The sequence below is a fragment of the Amblyomma mixtum genome, chromosome 1 (genome assembly GCF_055824585.1).
Source record: "Amblyomma mixtum isolate Tamu chromosome 1, ASM5582458v1, whole genome shotgun sequence".
In the NCBI taxonomy this organism is placed as follows: domain Eukaryota; kingdom Metazoa; phylum Arthropoda; class Arachnida; order Ixodida; family Ixodidae; genus Amblyomma; species Amblyomma mixtum.
The window spans coordinates 225,309,169-225,329,179 of NC_143012.1; the positions used below are offsets into that span (position 1 = coordinate 225,309,169).

At 45.9% G+C, this 20,011-nt stretch overlaps 1 protein-coding gene across 1 annotated transcript in view; it reads right to left on the reverse strand.

Annotated features, from left to right (window-relative positions):
• LOC149371075 (low-density lipoprotein receptor-related protein 4-like) overlaps window positions 1-20,011 on the reverse strand; it is a 322,806-nt gene that overhangs the window by 70,317 nt on the left and 232,478 nt on the right. The window contains exons 5-7 of the mRNA XM_089564550.1: window positions 12,225-12,344; window positions 7,442-7,564; window positions 6,107-6,343 (exon numbers count right to left, since the gene is read on the reverse strand). Coding sequence (XP_089420676.1) covers window positions 6,107-6,343; window positions 7,442-7,564; window positions 12,225-12,344 — 480 coding nt within the window. The remainder of the gene's footprint in view (window positions 1-6,106; window positions 6,344-7,441; window positions 7,565-12,224; window positions 12,345-20,011) is intronic.

Sequence of the window (20,011 nt, forward strand, 5' to 3'; positions counted from 1 at the left end):
CTCCATCACACGGTCGTTAAAGATAACTTCTTCACACGGTAAGGCCATCAATTCTGTAGTACGCTGTTAGAGCTGTGTCAGGTGACCCGACGATACGAGCGCTGATAGACCTCAACATTTTAGTTATCGCCACTGCTATATTAAGTGCGCTCGCTTTGAGGGTGTGCCTTGAGATGACCTTCGCAAAACAGTCCAGGCTGTCGACGGCGCCACACTAGTTGCTGCGTCATCGAAACGGTGTTTGTTTTCACCAATAGCGTCACGTTCATCAAAGCTGTCGTGGCCCAACCGCGCTTATGTCGCCAGGTGCAGGCGAGTGTAGCGTTGAAATTAAAAAAAAAAAAATGTGATGAAGGAAACCGAACGGCAGCGTCGCTGTACAGGCCACCCCGACAGATACGTTGCCTCGTGTGAGAAACTCAGAGTTGAATTTGTAACAAAGCAATATACAAGGAGGACCTTATAATAAAGTATCAATACGGCAGGCAGGCACAACAAGAAAAAGAAAAGACAATTTTTGGTATGGTGTATCAATCAGATTGTCCAGCATCCTTCGTCCCAAGTTGTCCTGTTTCTGTCACAGCGAGAGAAGGCAACACTTTTGTTATGGACAGTTACGATCGAAGGAGTCCCACAGGAAACGAAAAGTTATCTGGTTTACTTTGCGCCCAATTGAGTGAGGAGCAAGGCTTTCCAACGATATTTGTTGTCACTGATCTTTGCAAGTGCAACGGGTATTCTAACCTGTCTATACTCCAGCAGAGGGCTTCCGTATACTAAAGGGAGTTACCATGTCGGAACAGTGGAGTTTATGGCGCAATACACTTTCTGTGTGAGGGTTACAGCTTCTCCTCAGCGGCACAAAAGCCATGCAGACGGCAGCGTTGTCAGAGCATTCTGAAGGTTATTATCGTTATAGTTCACTACAGCTCTCTTTCCTTTTATTTCTGTTTAGGCGTGAAGAAAATCTCAATGTTTCCGTTCTTGTCGAAGCCGTGAAACCGGCACAGATGGATGCGTAATGATAAAATATATACAACCATTCTTCAGCTCAGTCCAGCTTACATTATATCCGGGACGTGAGTTGTGTTTACGCCAGTATTTCAGCCTTTACGCAGACACGTTTAATAACGAGAGAAAAAAAGAACACAAGCTTTTTCATGACAGTTACATTTTATTGGTTTCTACAAGATGCATCCATTGCACAAAGAATAAACATCGCACGCACATGGTACTACATTTGTGATAAAGAGAGGGTGCCATTGTTTGCTCGGCAGTAAGCGCAGAATATAACGTAAGCATGCTGCTCAGCTGCATCCTATGTTCCTAATAGCCTAGAGGGTCGTAAAGCTATTCTTTTTAAAAGATTTTTTTCCAGTCGCTCCGCGTCCAGAGTTATGTGGCCGTTTCCACTGACTGGTGGTAAAAGCTGGGCCGATGACAAACAATAAAAGGGACAAGAACGAAGCACAGCGGGCGTAAAATCGTGATAATATTTCACCTCGTGGTAGAATTTGCATGAGAACAAATCTAAGCACGTGATAGGCATTAATGATTGCGGGTATCCTCAAGAAATGTAGTTAATAAGAACGGCAAACTGGGTGGATTTGTAGTGCTGTGCGTAAAAAGCTAGAGTCTGAGGGCAGTCGTGCTGGAACTGGTTGTTCGGTAGCGCACAGGAAGGAAACTAGGTTCACAGAGTGTAACACTGGAGTTGTTTACGAAGTGCCGCTCTCGTGCGGAAAAAAGTACATCGGCCAGACGGGTCGTTGTGTGAACGAGCGGATGGCGGAGCATCGTAGGTCGTTGAAGGGCGCGGCTTCCTCCAATCTCGCCGTGCATTGCAAGGGTTGCGAAAAATGCTACCCTCATTTGAACAGGACCAGCGTCTTGTTCAAACATAGCGATCAGGTATGCAGGGAGATGGTGGAGGCTTACCTAATCAAGAAAGACTCAGATTCCTGTGTGGCATCACCGTCTGTGGCCTTGCTTGATAGGGAGATAGCCTTTTTGGCCAGTTTTCTTAAGGCGAGCAGGCGATATGGGTCTTTGGCGTGATATCAGCGCGACCGTTAAGGTTGTCGTGGTCTTGTTTGTGCGCAGTTTTTTGGAAGAGTAATTGACGGTTGCATCACGGTGCACGCGAGGGGATAGTGGGTGATTGTGTTTTGGGTTGATTTTCGCGGTTGTTGTATTTTTGTGCTTGTCTCACTGTGGGCAGAAGATACTTATATAGGCCTCTTCATGTGAATAAAAATTCAGTTGATAGTCTGCGCCCGTGTCGTGCCTTCTCGTTCTGTGTCTTCGTTTTTTGCGCAGTTTTCAGTATGAATCCTCAAGAAGCGCGATATAATCGCATAATATTGATAACAGTAATAATAAAATAAACGCATCTCCTATATTGTTCACTAAAATTTGGAATCACTTTACGTGACTGCAGTGAAACTTTTGCCCCGTGCAAAAAACGTACCTCTCGAAATTATTTCAATTTTTTATTTACACCATAAAGTGCGTATAAAATGCGAGTAAATACGGCAGTCAAGATGTTACATTCCCTGACTGCGAAAAAGTGATGCCACTACAACCACGCCTAGCTTGCATTGGCCTATTTTAAACGAAGACTTCAGGACCGTTTCGCACTTAGCTTCTAATGAACACACAGAGGGCGTTGTGCTCAGGAGAAGTGGCCGGTGGTCTGGAGCACGCAATTAGCCTAAAGCGCCTCGAAAGCGCCTGCGTCTTCTCACAAAAGGTGAGACCGAGCGCTTTTAAACAATTGCCGTCCTGCCTCCCTAAATTAGTTCGCGGCCTATTTTCGGTGAGGACGGTAGACGAAATTGGGACCAGTCGTCATTGTTTTCCGACCTTTGCAAACTAAGCGCGCTCATGTGCACGGTTTAAAATATTTGGAGTACCGCACTCGAGGAGTCACTCGTAATTGCGCATGCGATGTTGGACCGGCGCAAATCTATAGCGCCATGCAGAGTCAGCGAACAGTGCCGGTTTATTTAAATACAAAACAATGGGCTGGATACAGCCACGCTCGCTGTAACGCACGAATTGCGAGAAGGAAGCTTTGAGTTTCAGTAACTGGATTTCAATTCATGACTCAGTGGACGCTCAACGGTCGGTGCATATACTGACGACAAAGGAACTTCATCGTTATTATACTCCGTTTCATGGAGGAAGGAAAGAACTTTTCCTTCCTCCATGCTCCGTTTCATACATAGCAGCATAGCAGTCAACGCAGCCGAGGCTGCGGCGCCTGTTCGCGCTCCTCGTCCGCATCGTAACGTAGTGCGTCAAAAGTGAAAATCGTAATGAACTCAAAATTAAAGTAAATGTTGGTTGATATTGCAGTATAATGATAATGGTGTTTTATTTTGCAAAAAAATCGCTTTTTCTTTTATGTTCTACAAAACAGAGTGCCTTAGTTTTTTGGTTTTTATTTCCGGTCCCTCCTGTATCAGGTTTTCGCAGCTAGGCGGTCATGTCGTCTGCTTGAGTGGTTCGCCTGAAGCATTTCCTTCCTCCGAGACCTGGTGCGCTGTTCTCTTTTCTGTAAAAATCACCGACCGTACAACCGCTGTAGGCCGCTCACATGATACGCGTAGCAAATGTTATACATACCATTCCATAACCTACAGCACCAGTTTCTACACTCTTGTGAGTTGTGGCGGCAGTGAAAAACAACGATAGTAGATTACATTCGAGCAAATGGACAACTCAAGTTAGAAAGATGATATTTACAAACATTAAAAACATGAGAGCGGATGTCAACAATTAAATGTCAGCCACAACGTTCACTCAGGCTGCGCTTACATCTCATTGGTGTGTAAGAAGCCCGAATTTTTACTCGTTTATATTGTTACCGCGAGAGGACGATGACGAGCTACTGTGTGGAGAACGAACAGCGAGCTTCGTCAACCTCTTCGTGCGCCCTATTCAGGAACCACGGAACCTCGTCGTCGGCTTCTCACAATAACAATGTCAACTGCAGCGGCAAGTGCGCTAATATACGACACCACTTGTTGCGTTCGATGACCTGCGCAGCGGAATCTCTGCTCACGGCCCAAATACACAGCTTTCAACAATCCCCATCTCACCGCACTAGCTCACACCCATTACACATCGAATCCGACATCTAATACAAAACATTAGTACGAACGGAAGCACTTCAAAGAATTGTCCTTGTGACAACAGCTCAAAAGTGGAGACTTCCCGAATCAGACGACGCACTTTAAAGCTGCTGAGTAAGCCGATCAATGCCGGGTTGCCGCTAGCCGAGGCTGCTCGGAATCATCGACGCCGCACTGAATTCTATCACCACACAATAATTGATTCATTGTGTGCCACATGCAAAACAGTCACTGATCGCCCGAGAACAGCACTTCGCAATCACGTCCGTCGCCAATAAACTACATTGCTTTTTCCCTTCGAAACAAGTAAGCAGCGCAAGTAAATAGCGCAATGTTTTTCAAAGTACGCATTAGAGTTTGACAGTTTCGACTTTCTACCTAATGATAATTATAAGAAAAATAAAAAAGAAATGAAAAAAAAAAACAGCCAAGCCGGGAACACACAGGCGCGCGCTTCGTACCACTCAACCACGACGCGAGGCAGACGGTTTTTTTTTGTCTTTATTGCCTTGTTTTTTGCAGCGGACTACTTTCGTACCTTTGGCAGCGTTGACAGCTATGTATGAAACGGGGCATAAATAGGTGAGAAGGAAGCTTTAGCGTAGATCTGAGCAAAGAACTACAATAGCACGAGTGTGAAATGTATCAAAGATTCAGGGGGCACTTTGGCTCTCTAAAGTGCTGCAAGGCGAAAGCGTTTCACTCTAGTCTTGACGCCAGCACATGCATCCCTGCCTGGTAATGAGACGGCCCACGAGTTCGCCCCAGACTTTTCCTTCCGGGTGGACCCGAGCGAGGTGGTCTTTACAGACAGGGATCGCATGGTGACCTACAGAGAATTTACACAGCACTATCGTTTGCAACGAACTAGACTTCCTCCAGCGGATAGAACCTTGTCCAGATACCGAGCCATCAACTGGCGCCGGTTACAAACTTACACCTTTCCAAACCCGGCCCTCTGGAGTCTTATGTACCCAGGGCAATTTTCAGACAAATGCGCAAACTACGAGCTTAGGGCCACCTTGGACCACATACTGTGGGAATGTCCTCATGCCCCCCGGGAGGGACGAGGTATAAACACGAAATATCAATAGGAGACCTTACTACTGAGCTCCGACCCGGCGACTCAGCTTCAACTTGTCCGACTGGCCGAAGCCGCCGCCGAGAGTCAGGACCTTTCGGCCGTCGTCTAGACGGGTAGCCCTCTGGCTACCCTCTGTCTGTTTGACATTAAAAGTTTTCCTATTCTATCCTATCCTGGCGCACTGTGTGTTTTTATTTACTTTTTATTTTTCATATTTTGTTTTTTAATTTTTATTTTTGCTCCTTTTCTTATTTTTATTTTTATTTTCATCTCCTATTTTTATTTTGTTTGTATTTTGTTTATTTTCTTATGTTCATTTTTTATTTTTCCTTTTCTCGACTTTATTCCTTTTATTTTACTTATGGTAATTGCCTTCTTCTCTTCCCTTCGTGCTTAATTCAGCCGCGAGTGGTGAACGGATATCTCTGAGGAGTCTATGGGCCCTGCAAATCCTGTCGCACACGAGGCAATGAACGCTGACAGCCGTGCATTTGACTGGAACTAAGGCGTAAGCTACAGACGGCACGAACAAATCGCCGGCCTAGATATCAAAGCACCATATACGTGAGAACGGTTCGTCACTGACTCAGCCACGTGCCGAAGGGAAACACGATAGGCCCACATCGTCAGCGTCAACCTGAAGGTGATCTGACTTGCGCTGCGTGTTCAACTGCAATAAATTTTTCGCGGTGTGGCGATCAATCCCTCTCCGGAAACATTAGCGCTGAAAGGGAGAGAAACCAAGCAGCCAGATAATCTAATATAGGCACTTCGGTCAGCCTTCTTGCAGATAAAAAGTGTGGTACAGGACTTGGTCCCAGTATGTTAGGCCTAATTTGTCAGTAAAGAAAGAGAGAGAGGGAGGGATGGGGTGAGCACGTACCGCATCCGTCCTCGTCACTGTTGTCGGAGCAGTCGAAGTCGCCGTCGCAGCGCCACTCGAGCTGGATGCACTTGCCCGACAGGCACTGGAACTCGTGCGCCGCGCACTGGCGAGGGGGACAGTCCCGCTCGTCCGAGTGGTCGTCGCAGTCGGCGTCGCCGTCACACTTCCAGTCCAAGTTGATGCAGAAACCGTCCTCACACCGAAACTCGCCCTCCTGGCATGCGCTCTTGCCCTCTGCGTCAATCAATCAATCAATCAATCAATCAATCAATCAATCAATCAATCAATCAATCAATCAATCAATCAATCAATCAATCAATCAATCAATCAATCAATCAATCAATCAATCAATCAATCAATCAATCAATCAATCAATCAATCAATCAATCAATCTGATGCGTCACCTGTGCATGAAACAATGAATGCGTGGACAGACGCAGGAGATAATTCCTGCTGTGGTGGCTCAGCGGCTGCGTTGTACTGCTACTGCACACGAGGTCGTGGGTTCGATTCTCATCGGGGCTACAGGGCTAAACGGGGCATTATGCGACTTAATGGAAGGCCACACCGACTGAGCCACTTTTGTCGGTGAGCGGCATTTGCGGTCGAGGCCTTTGCATCCGGCACCTCATCAGTTAAAAACACGCATGGCTTCCACGGTACAGGTTTTAGTAAGTGGTCATAAGCGGACCAGATAAACCTGTGTCTTTTAGCCGTGCTGCTGGCCACTGACATGGAGGTCATTGCAACTGCGCGGATAGCACCTGTAGTACCTCACCGACAAAGGGAAACCGCCGTCCACTCGGCTCCCGGAGCTCCCTCACGAGCCGGTTACTGTTTCCGCTTACGTTCTTCAGGCGGACTGCGAACTGAGTGAAGTCTTCTCGTGACATCCCGGCAATGGAGCGAAGGTTGTGGATTTGGGTGGAGAGTACATATTGGTAGCATTAGCTACTGCTAACTTGGCTGGCTGATTACGGCACTAAATCAAGAGCGAAAGAAAACGATAGTGTCTTGAAATTGGGCATAATTATGGCGCTGCGCATTGTGTGTAATGTTTCCTACGTGGACACCTCAATTCTGCCGAAGGACAGGGCAGGAATTGTATTCCTTCCGGGGTCGTGGTCACGCCATTTTCTTGCCGTACTTCCTGCTTGCGCTTGTACTTGATTTCACAAGGAGAGGTCATAATCTTATCCGAATTAAATATGATTAGAAACGCGCGTCTTCAAATTGCGGAGTGATTATTGTGCACGTTATGAACGACTGTAGTGGCGACGAGCATACAGCCTCGCGTTATGTACAGGGCTTTGGTATACACGCAGGACTCACCGCAGCCTTCTTCGTCGGACCAATCTCCGCAGTCGTTGTCTCCGTTGCAGCGATAGGTGACGGCCACACATCGGCCACTGCGGCACTGGAAGTCTTCAGCCAGGCACAGGTTGGATGTGAACGCTGCGATGGAGAGAAAAAACAAACAAAACAAAAGAAATAGAGGCTGTCAGTGGCTAATGGATTTGCTTTGTATATAATGAAAGGTCAGTGGATGTCGTTTTTTTCCCTACAATGCTGTTGCAACAAAAAAAAAATGATGGATGATTTAGCGTTGTTAGGCCTAATACCAATTAGGTGCGCTAGCACTGCGGTTTTCACTTCGGTTTCACAGAAGGGAACACTTAAGCTCCTCTTTACTGTTGTGAAACGATAGCGATAATGGGTTAATGCTTATCTATGTGGAATTGTGAATTCTCTACATAACGTTCACAGATCCCTGAGAGTCTTCAAACCATTCCTTGCGCAGGGGTGCAGCGGCTAATCGATACGCCGCTGCTCTGCGATGGCAGGTGCTGTCACCGGTGTGGCTTGTGAGAACCAGGTTGCTCCTTCCAAGCAACCTCTCGTGAGCAATCATTAGTTTAACTGCCACCTGCCACGGTGGTCAGCTTGCTCACAGTCCGGTGGGAAGGTGTCAAAGGGGGCAAAGTGTGCGTACAGACAAAGGCTAAGCGGCTGAGTGGAAGCTCTAGGGTTAACACACTAATAGAGGCTAAGCATTGTCTGAGTATAGCCAAACATGAAGGTTGTGCCTCACTTAGGCTAGTTGTAACCTATGAAATAAAGAAAAGGAAAGAAAAAGGGCTTCGAAGATTGTCTTTCAGATCAGATTAGAGCAACGAGTACATTACAAAACACATTAAATGCATTAAATGCTTCAAATACATTATTTATCGTATATCGCATAGCTGTCGGCTGTATCCGTGTGATTAGAGTGCTGAAAGGTTTTTTTGCTCTTGCTGGTGGAATTCAGGGAGCACTGGCATTGGGTTTTTTAAAAACACTAGCCATGAATTTACCACAGGGTGAGCATTCTATTACAGGGCCCTACCAGATAGGATAGAACGTGCTGTAGGGTTCATGATTAATAAAAACGTAACTGACAACAGTGGTGAATTCTTGTGCATAACTGAGAGAGTGCGATACATTGTACACAAGTACAATAAGAATAAAATTGAATATGGGGGGGGGGGGGGGGGGGGCTATACACGGACGTCTAATGAGAGAATGAGAATGATGATGCGACTTAAATTTTAAAGCAATAAGAAAGCACACAGAAGCAGCCAACATAAAAGTATGGCACGCCAACTAGTAAGAGCAAGAAAAAACTGAAAAAAAAAGAAATAATGCAGGAACTACGAATACCTTTTTCGAAAATGCGAGAACAAGATTTCGACAGCAAAAGCTCCAATATACAATTGAAAAATTGAAATACAATGCAGGAAAAAGAGGTATAAGACAAAGCGAGGTGTAGCGACCAGAGGATTGCGAGGTCGAGAATTAGCCTAGGCTTGAGTACAGTCGGGGACAAAAGTCTCCGGACCACGTGTTCCTCAAAAGAAGCTTATAGCTCTACTATCAGACAGCGGCTGGAGACCGCACTTGTGGAGATGAAAGAACAAAAAATTAGCTTTTACCTTCACAAATGGGGTCTCCAGCCGCCGACTAATACCAGAGCTATCGGCTTCGTTAGAGGAACACGTGGTCCGGGGACTTTTGTCCCTGACTGTACATACAGAACAAAATGGCCGTAGAAGAAGATAAACTAGTTAGCAGTAAAGGAAAATGTGCAGTAGCTCAAGATCTCGTTCGAAAACAGACACCTCAACTATTTTTCGGTAGATGTTTGCAAGAGATGTTCATGCGTGTGTATCGTGAAAAACCGGTTAACAACATCCGATGTGCAGAAGAAATTATTGCGTGTAGCAACTCCGGGGACTGACTCCAGCGCGTGACTGCGCAATTGAACGGACAGAGATCTGCGATTGGCCTAAAATATATAAAAAATAGCTGCGTTTAAGTGCCTTAGGAGTGAAACAAATTTTCTGATGCGCGAAAAGATGCTTGAGTTAGTAAGAAAATACATCTTAGTCAAGTTATGACTGAAGGCTCGGACCATGGCAAGGAAATTACCAGATGGAGTATAACAACACGTTAGAGTGGAACTAGCAGGAGCCTTCCAGTACGGACAGATGCGTTTCAGTAACCCCCGAAGGAAAAATATATATTCAACTGTACGCCGCCACCAGTGCTTATCTTGAGGCAAAAACTTAGGTGATGCCGAAAAAGCAAACAAACATTCGAATTAGATTACGGACACCGTAGCAAGATACGGAAAAGAAAATGATAGTGGTATCGTTGAAACACTGAAAGAAAGTTAAGTGGATTAGGGAACCACATCAGTTACGTTTCTTAGTGTGTGAAGGAAGGGAAGAGCAGCCGGAGGAAGCAGAGATTCGGGCTGGGAGATTAGATTAGTGAATTTGCCGGGCAGCTCTGACTGGCGCCGGACAGGCTAATTGGAGATTGATGGGAGAGGCCTTCGTCCTGTGGAAAACGTAACCTGACTGCTTTTGCTGATAATAATGATGAGAGTGATGAAGAAACATTATCTAGAGACATTATAGCTGTACGCGAATTGGAGGTTAAATGATAATTCGATACGCTTTTGCCCGTTTCTTGGAGCTTAATTTATGGTTCAACGTGAATCGCTTGAACTAGCTATTTTATTGTTTCCACTGCTGCTGCTTGATGTGCCCGATTGGGACCCTGGCTTATAATAATAAATTGAGCAACTCCCTCAAAGCGAACACGAAACGCGAACACGGTTATTGAGTTAGAATGTCACGTTGAGTTAGTCATCTGGGGAACTAGAAAAAAGAAAGCGGTCGAGCAAGTGACCGTTTCTCGGAACTGAGGACAATTCGCATTTTTTTTACTAATGATATCAGCTGAGTTTTTTTCTTTCAGAAAAATGCGGATAATTAGATTTTGACGCAAAAAAACGCTTCCACTGCATCAGCAGTGACCTGCCCTTAATTTTTGCCTTAGAAGGTATGTTTTATGCTGTGAATCAACGAATATTATTTCCGTCTTGATACGATTTGGGCACCTAGGAAGGAGCACTAGATATCACTGAGGGTATAACTGAATGAAAACTGGCTTCAGAAAATACTGAAACGCTTGGATTTAAGCATTCAGACAACGGAAGGACCGCGTGAACTGTGCCGACCATTTGCATTGTTAGTAGTTTTACTTAGTGCAAACTAGAAAAGGAGATTTTTTTTTTTTTGCATTCAGGAAGGGGACCTAGGGAGTAATTTGTTTGTATGCATTCTGTCCTGCAGCGACGTAACTGTGCACTGGAAACGACTTTCAATTACCCCTCGGGCCATGCACTGAAGCGTAACTTGAAACAGAGAGTTGCTGACAGAAACGATTACAGGTCATAATATTCCTTGAAGGCCAAATTAAGAGGAACTGAAAGAAAAAATTATTACGTCCTCAATATGCTGAATAGTGTACCCACGTTGAAAAATCAGTCAAAATCTCGTTAGCACTGCTAAAATTCGAAAAATCAGCATTTTGCCAATTATCAAAATACTACACTTACGTGCTGTGAATGCGAAAGTATTTGTCTCTCATCGTGGGCTACTAGTTAACTGTATTTGTTTACTAGTTAGTGCTATTTAAAAACTAGTAATAAAGTCTCAAAGTCCTCTAGAGAAAAGGCCGTCACGATGAAGGCTTTTACGTTAAAAGGCCTTCATACTAAAACCCTTTAAGGTGAAATCCATTATGCCAAACGCGTTTACCCTAAAGGCCTTCGTTCTAAAGGCCCTCACCCTAAAGACCTTTGACCTAAAGGTGTTTACCCTATGGGCCTTTGCCCTAAAGTCCTTTGGGTGTCTATGTATAGCTTGGGTACTTTGTTGACTCTCTCAACTTGCTACTTTACGTCCCCACCCCGCCTTTGAGCCACCAACCTGGGACCTTAGAGACGTCATTGGAGTTTTCAGACCGTTTCGACTGGACAACAACGCTCGATTTCGTTGCCGATGAGCCATAAAATGCTTTCTCAATTTCACCATATTTGTGCAGCTATGTGGTCTGAGTTGTTTGGAAGGCAGGCTGAAAGGCGCTGAACAAAATGAAAGGCTCAGGGACAGCAGACGTTTTTTATCCAACGAATATCTTAATATTGTTTCTGCAAAAGTCACAAAATGATAGATGCGAAACATTTGAACGCTGCCTAAAAGTCGCCCATTCACGCGCCAGTTTTAATCACACAGCTTCCCCCCAGTGTAGCCGAACATTGTGATCGCAAATAGCTGGTTACTGAAAACATGCTGGCATCAAATTTTGTGTGCAAGCTCCATTAATAATGAGTACATTGGGGCAAACGGCATGTTCCGAATCCATGACACATGGCGTTAAAGAGTTAAGCTCTACTGAAGCACTCTCTCTAAACAGTTCTTTCAATGATTCGAAGCAACACCAGCGGTTGAATGTTTTGGCGAGACATTTACAAAAAAGTAAGCGATGCAGACGGGCAGCTGTTTAGCACGCATTTTTGGAAATAAGAGCTTCAACCCAACAACTGTCGTTCTGGGGAGATGTGCCTTGATAAGAATTCAATGGAGGCTTCATCCTTACTATATTAAGAACGTCTAGTCTACTCCCCTTACAAGAAGTGTGTGAAGCAATCAGTGGTTCCCACTGTACACAAATTGTATCTGTACAGTACAAAAACTATGAAGGGACTCGTATCTTTACTCACCGGTGCAGCCACCTTCGTCCGAGCCGTCGACGCAGTCGATGTCCTTGTCGCATCGCCAGGCCAGTGAGATGCAGCCCCCGGTCATGCACCGGAATTCTGCTTCTCCGCACAGACGGACGGCTGCGATAGAAGAAGTCGCAGTACGATCAACTATTAAGACGTTCCCTGACTCAGTGCTCAGTAAAAATATGCCTCACTTTTTAATGCGAAATCATTGCTGATGTCGGCGTCGCCGGCAAGCACCGAATGTTCCTGTGAACCAGTGGGATCGGTGACGCCACAATAATTGGGGCTCCACAGAAAACATTCAAACATCCAGATATTTCTCATCCGGCATACGCCGCCGCAGTGGCTCTATGCTTATGACGCTCGGCAGCTTACCCGAGAGACGCGGGTTCGATCCCGGCAGCAGTGGTCGAATTTCGATGGAGGCGAAATTCTAGAGGCCCGTGTAATGTGCGATGTCAGTGCACGTGAATGAACCCGAGGTGGTCGGAATTCCCGGAGCCCTTCACTACGGCGTCCATAGCAGCCTGAGTCCCTTTGGGACATTAAACCCCCCTAAACCAAAACAAACCAAACCACCCGGTATATGCAGTGTGCCTGTGCCAGCTATTGTAAATAATGTAGTTTGTGCAGATGGTGAGGCGTTTGGTGAAAAGTACTGCTGGCATTAGAAAAAAAAACACGAAGAACTTTCATGCCTGTGTTGACATAGGCCAGTGTAAGCAGCTGCCTATCAAGCACTGAATACCAGCTCTTCGCACAAAGCACGAATGCCAGCAGCTGTCTGGTATGGCTCCCAACTGCTGGACTCTAATTGTCAGGTTTAGTTCTGAGGCACGGTGACCCTGTTCTGATGAACGCGGAATGCCGAAAAGTCTGTTCAGTGGTGTCTTAGGGAGCGTAACTAAATAACAAAGAAACTCCAGGTTGTCGAAGCGATCGAAAAGCTTCTACTGCACGGCGTCAGTTGCTTCTCACGCAGATTTCATAAGTAATAACGCCTTTTATCTGTTCTTTTCTTAAATTTAGAGTGCATTTCAAAAGCCTTACGTATAGTGTATTACATGGGGTATTGCATTATGTTATCTGAAAAATGAAAACAGCGCTAATCTCTTTTACAGGTTACGCGACTAAACGCTGAAAACTGTGAGAATTCGTTTACAGTAGACGGCGCATTTCAGTTTATGTCATCACATTCGTTAGCGTGTTAAAGCACTGGCCATTTGCACCAAGTGCCGTCGTTTTCTTTTCTTATTTAGTGCTCTGGCATAGCGCAAGACGTACTGCGATCTGCACTGGAATGTTGGGGCAGCTCGTTTGCACCACTACACCAGGAGGTTGCAGAAAAGTGGCCCAATGACTCTGAGGTTCAAGTTGAGGCCCTGGAACTGTGTGGGTGATATGAGACGGTGCTGCCTGGCACTGTGCAGCGGGCGTTAACAAACTCGCTCATCTGATAAAAAGACGAGAAAATTGGGTGAGCTGGTGGTAATTCATGTTCATGTTGGGCACAAAAAAAAAATAGACAGGAGGCACAAAGCATACGGTGAAATACGACTATGAAATGCATTAAAACATCAGAAGTTATGCGCGCGGCGCCTGGTGGAAGAAATACCAACTGATTGCCGAGGAAACCAACGGAAAAATAAATAGTTTCCCCTGGAATTCACATCCCGTCAACTTTTGTCCACAACTGTACACATACCACGAGCGCTGGCATTCGGCTCAGGAATTCGAATGACGCGTACGTTTCTCTGTGTCTTTTTTGTGTTTTTTTTTTCTGCGCTGATTGATAATGAATCACTCTTCCGATGGGCCTTCACGAGTGAGAGAGAAATGAGGGGCATACCTTATTTATTACGGCAAGCCCACATCAGCGGCAGTTCTACCAGTTGTCGCGTAGTTCTGATGTGATCAGTGAAGGATAGAAGGAGTAAATGAGCGGAATTCATAAGCGGAGTGAGCGAGTCGAGCAATATTCTCGGACGAGGGGATGTGGGAAGAGATGGGAGTGATAGAAAGATAAAGGCATACGTGTAACAAATCTCGAAGAAATGCTGCCAAGACAATGTATTAATTTCAGTGCGAACATTTGATTGGCCATAGTGGCACTGAATCCGATGCGCAGTGAGAAGGGGTTACAATAGATCGGCGTAGTTTGCAGGTGAAAAAATATACTGGTGTCTTCTATAAAATAACTGTTACATTGCTATGATTACTGTGGGTTACGGTAAACAAGCTTTGAGCTGCGGTCACGGACCTATTTAAAGAAGTGGCCATCTGTTGGACCACACACGAAATTTGTTCATAATTCATGCAAAAAAAAGAAAAAATATGGCCCACAGCTCGCCCTGTAAAGGGGTGTAAATCAAGCTGCAATCAACTAAATCACAACAATAAACGCTCTGCTTTCAATTTAGCGTTATCCTGGCACTGAAATGTAGCTGCATTGTACTTTCTATTTCTTTTACAAGAATTAATACAGTTGTTATTCATAACCACACAGTTTTCTCTTTTTGGATGTTTTATCGATGATACCATCAAGTGCGATGGTGCACAAACTGGAAATAGGCGGCGGGCGTGCTATCTTCCAGGAGATAATTCAGATAATCAGCAAACTCACTATAGAGCTAAACAATGCAACGAGTAGCAGCAACCAGTGGCACAGTATAACGCACCAGCTCGGTGAGCTCGTCTTGTCTTTCTGTATACATTACGCCTTATTACTGAGAAAGCATTTCTTGCCTCATGAGTGGCGTGAACAGAATGGGTCACCACGGGCTGTGGACAGGAAGTGTAGACATAGCGTGTCTTCATGAAGTGTCGATCATCCAGAAAGAGTGTCATTACGACTTACAGTGATTATTAATGATTGAATGGAAAGTTTAAATGGCCAAATAAATAAACAAATTAAATAATAAGTAAAATAATTTTAATAATAATAATTCAAATAATTGATCCAACAATAACAATAATGAAATTAAATGCTCAATAATTAATAAAACTGATTAATTAATGATCAACTATTCATAATAAACTCCTGATTAGTTAATAAATGCATAAAATAATTACCATGAATGATTAATTATATTACGAAGTAACAGTGGAGGCAATGGAACTCGAAATGCTTGCGCATTTCCGCACGCAAGGAGACATAAGCGCAAGTTTAATTTTTTGCGCTTTCATTACGAAATAGCAAAAGTGGCGCCAATTTGGGCCTTTTTCTGAAACGGTTCAACGACGTACGTTTGTAATTTAATGTAGCAATGTCCCAAAGACGGTTCTCAGGGGTGGCGGAAACTGGGTAAAACTCGGGAACTAACCTGCGTGCATCTTGCCTGGCCAAGTCGTGGGCAGTGAGTACCAATGTCGTAGCATCACCACAGGTAGTATCCACTGGGAAATAGGCTTTGAAATGAGTGCCTAAGTGATGTGGAATGTGTACGCAACTTGGCTAAAACTTGGATCTGACTTGATAGCAGCTCGTGTTCGACTGGCGCTCAGTTCACGCAATCAGTGAAGAAACAGTGTGTTTCCTGTGCAACAAAACAACAACAGCAAAAAAAAAAACTGGGGGACAACCGGTTCTTTGGTCGAGCAGGCTATTTGCCTGCTCGACCAAAGAATTAGAAATCAGAAAATGTTTCTGACATCATGCAATGTGCCAAAAATGTTGCAAAATTGGGCCGGAACTAGAGCCAGAAAAAAAAAAAAACGGTTTTCAGGAAAGGAAATGGCGCAGTAACTGTATCACTTCTCAGTAGACGCTTCAACCACGCCGTAAGGGCAGGGAGGAAGGTGGGAGTGAAAGAAGGAAGAGAGAAAGAGGCGCCGTAGTGGAGGTCTCCGGAATAATTTCTATCACCTGGGGATCCTTAACGTTAGTGCCCTGACTTCGCACAGCACATGGGCGCCTTTTGTGTTTCGCCTCCATCGAAACGCGGGCGTCACGAGCGGAATCGAACCCGGGAACTCCGGCTCCGTAGCCGAGCGCCCAAACCCCTGAGCCACCGCGGCGGTTTAGAGTGAAAACCAGTCTGCGGATCGTGCATGTATCGCTCATGACCGGTGTGCATTCAAATCCGGCTGTCAACGCACAGCGCTCAATCCGCGCCAACTCAGTCCATGCACTCCAATGAAGCACTTCATACACGCAGTCCAAAAACACGTATATCTTTCGACTCGATCAGAGGCCCGTTGTGGGCATGGAGGTCGTTCGCTGTCTAAACTCTAGCTCTTTCCGTCTTGAAGAAACCTCCCCCGGGGCTATTTACAAGAGCGGCAAAGCAGGACACATAGAAAAGAAGACAGAGTAGGAAGAGACTTTTACCGTGCGCCTTCTTTTCTTTTTGGATGATGCTGTCTGCTTTAACGACCTTTCAGGACAGACGCGGAAGTGCTGTCAACGCAAGGCCCCAGTGACAGAAGAAAAGCAGAGACCTTGTGCCGCATTAATCGCGATGCAGCAGCGAAACTCATTTGGGAACGAATACATGTTGTTTCTGCGAGATATTGGGGACGGAGGGAATTCCAGAAGCATGCGCGACGCTCACAGCGGACAAAAAAAAGTGCGGTGTTTTGTAGCGGGGAGTACACGTGTCGAAGACAGTTTTTATCCTGTTTGATCTCTGAGCTGGAGTCGGATTTCAGCAGGACTGCGCCTCTGACGTGACCTTTGGGGAGGATACAATTTCTTTTTCCCGGCTGCCTCTGTACTCAGGAACGACTTGCTGGATTCGTGTGTCACTGTCTGTCCGACCACGAGCCTTGCAAGCACTTCAGATTTCTTCCGTGGAGGAAAAAGTAGAGAACGTGATAGACAAAAATGGGAATGCCGCCGGCGCAGATCTAGCGACAGTGAGTTCTCTATTGGAGAAGAGATGGCTCTTTTTTTTGTCTCTTTTTACATAGCGCCAGGGTTATTAAGAAAAAAAGAAGTGACGCTATCTCGACACAAACAAAGTTAGTAGATTTTGCCTTTGTGACTTCCGGCGCCTACAGCATAATGTGGCAACGAACCTTCGGTACGAAGATTCCTTGTCACATTGCGCTGTCACATTGCGCTTGCGTGCTGGAATCTTCGGCACGAATATTCCTGTTCATTTCTTGTGTGTCTTAGCGGCGTTCGGAGGCTTGGCGTTATACCTTTGTCAAAGTGTAAGATTCAGTGTCAACCGAAGCGAATGACATTATATGTAATGTCATTCATTGGAATGTTATTACATGTAATAATCGACTGCTACTCGAGCATGGGACTAATTGGTGTCATAAAGTTCGAACGACATTCGAGGGTTAAATGAGTTCGCCGAACTGAGTCTGATCCGATTATCGACCCGAATGCTTTTCTCTCAAGCACATGCCAGTAGTAAAAACCAATACCGCATAATAGTAAAACTATTAAAGAAAAAAGTTGTTTCACGCGTTTTGTACAGCTCACGTTAGATTCAGCAAAATGTCTTTCATATCGCACCCTGCCAGAGAAAGATGCTACCCTCGATGTTAATAGCACACTGCCACAAGCCTACCGGTTGCCAGTGTACTATTCTATCGCACTAACTACTGGGTAGTAGTTGTGCCCACTACACTGACTCCACGCTGATCTTCTGCTCCGTCATGTTGTTTGTTTACACTTGTTGAATCCTTGCTTGATTTCTCGTCTTGGCTTATGGTAGACAGGTATGGATGAAGCTTTGTTGTAAAATTGAACGGTTGCTTTTAGATCGTTATGTTGTCTGCTGTGGAGAATATAAAAGGCCCTAGTTAATATAAGAAAGGTCCTAACGTAGACAACTCTAGAATACAATTTCAAATATTTTGCGCTTTTGCGCTATCAGTTCTATACTTTATCTGTGGCACTTTGGTTCTTTGATTTCCGCTGCAATGCTTCAAGAATTACTACTTTTAAAGCGGACGCTGTTTCTGGGGGAGCATGCATCTGAGATACGCATGAAGTTCGTAACATATTCTCGCCGCCCTTGGTCAGCACTCTGCGCGCTGTACAGGCTCGCTTCAAGCCCGAGAGATGGGGCTGGTGATGCTCGCAGCGAAGTCGGAGCTCGGTTTGTGCAAAGAGTTTCTTCGCACACAGCCTCACGTGGGCAATGAGCTGCCGGTAACAGCTCGCCCGCGAAAAAAAGGTGCGGCTTTGTGGAATGTTGACTATGTTGAATTGCAATAGTGCAGGCGCAGCTTTGGCCAAACAGCTCCACGGCACAAGCCGATCTCGTCTACACAAAGTGGGATAATGGACCCCTTTTCCAAGCATTTCATCACAGAGAAGCCGAGCACCAGACCAGAGGAAATCTTGTACTCATTGTTTGACCGATGGACATTCGGCGGCAGTGGGGATCGAACGCCGCACCTCTGGCATGAGTGTTATTGTTGATGCTACCGGAGTGGCGCAGTTCGCAGCGTCTGAAATACACGGAGCGCTTGGGAGGGCGAGGCGTAAGTTTGCACAGCCCCAGAGTAGATGGTAGTGGTGATGTAATTCATGCAACAATGTGCTGACAGAATGGCAAAGCTTAATTGTGAGGTCAGTAACGATGATATAAGGTGAGCCGCGAGGGCTCGACATAATCTTCGCCTAGCGGCATGGCCGAAGGTATCTGTCAGGGCTCTGCACGCGGCCGAGCCACCTTCGATCCGGGAGGACATGCGTGTGGCTCGCACAGGTCCAACGCTGTGGGCTTCCGAGAGAGAGAATTTTCGACAGTAAAAACAAAACCCCGATGTGCGCGTGCGAAGGGCAGCACATCATCGAGAACGTCGCAAAGCCAAAGTGGTAGTAACTGGCTGCTGCTACACAGTTGACTGGGTTTTGCGGTTTACGCCTCATGGCGTGAGCATTTTAGCGCGTAGTTCCAAAATAGGGAAAATGGCGTCCGATGCAGGGAATCCCGTTCGTTTCAAACGGCGTTAAATCTTCCAGCGTTACTGGAGTATGAGATTAAGCAGAGTCCTGGTTCCCTATAGGATCTCTTTCGCGCAGTTGCTACGTACCTTCGTACGTAGCTTAGGCGCGAGTGCGGGTGGCACGAAACATGTACAGCACTATACGTGCAATAAGTGAAGAACTATTTGTGGTGAGCTTTCGTGGAGTTTTCCTCAACGCTGTTGTCGGTGCAGCAATGAGTGAGGCTTTCAGAGACAGAGAAAAAAAAGTGGTAGAGTTTAACCTGGCAGGGAGGTTAACCAAAAGAATGTTCCGGCTGGCCACCCTGCAGTGGGGGAGAGGGACGAGGGGGGCGTAAAAGTATAAGGGCGAGTAGAAAAACTGCGGTCTGTAGCAAGCACGACAAGCAATCATACACGCACTGAAAGTCAGATGCCGCTGCAGCTGTAGCCTGCACACCTTGAGGGCTGCCGAGCGCTGCGGCCTGAGTAGACCACATCGATAGTCCTCCATCAGTAACACAAGGCAATCAGGCACCGCAGGCGTTCCACGGGGAAGAGAGCCTGGTTGCCGTAGCGGCTGATAAAGTGAATGACAACGTAAGACATGCCGACTTCATCTCGGAGTGATGAGGCTGGAGGAGACGTTGTGCCAGCTATTGGCGAGCTACAAGGGCTGGATTGAACAAATACAGCACCTGCAGTGGATTCTGTGCCGCTGGCACGTGCAAGCTGGAGAGCAGCACATGCACGGTGTTCACGAATGTCTTCAGCATTGAAATTACTTGATCGTGTGTGGCTTGGGCCGTTTCCTTACCTAATACGCGACCAGCAGTAGGCACATCATACTGGGTGCGCGGTGACTGCTTCATCATTGAGGGTGTGCA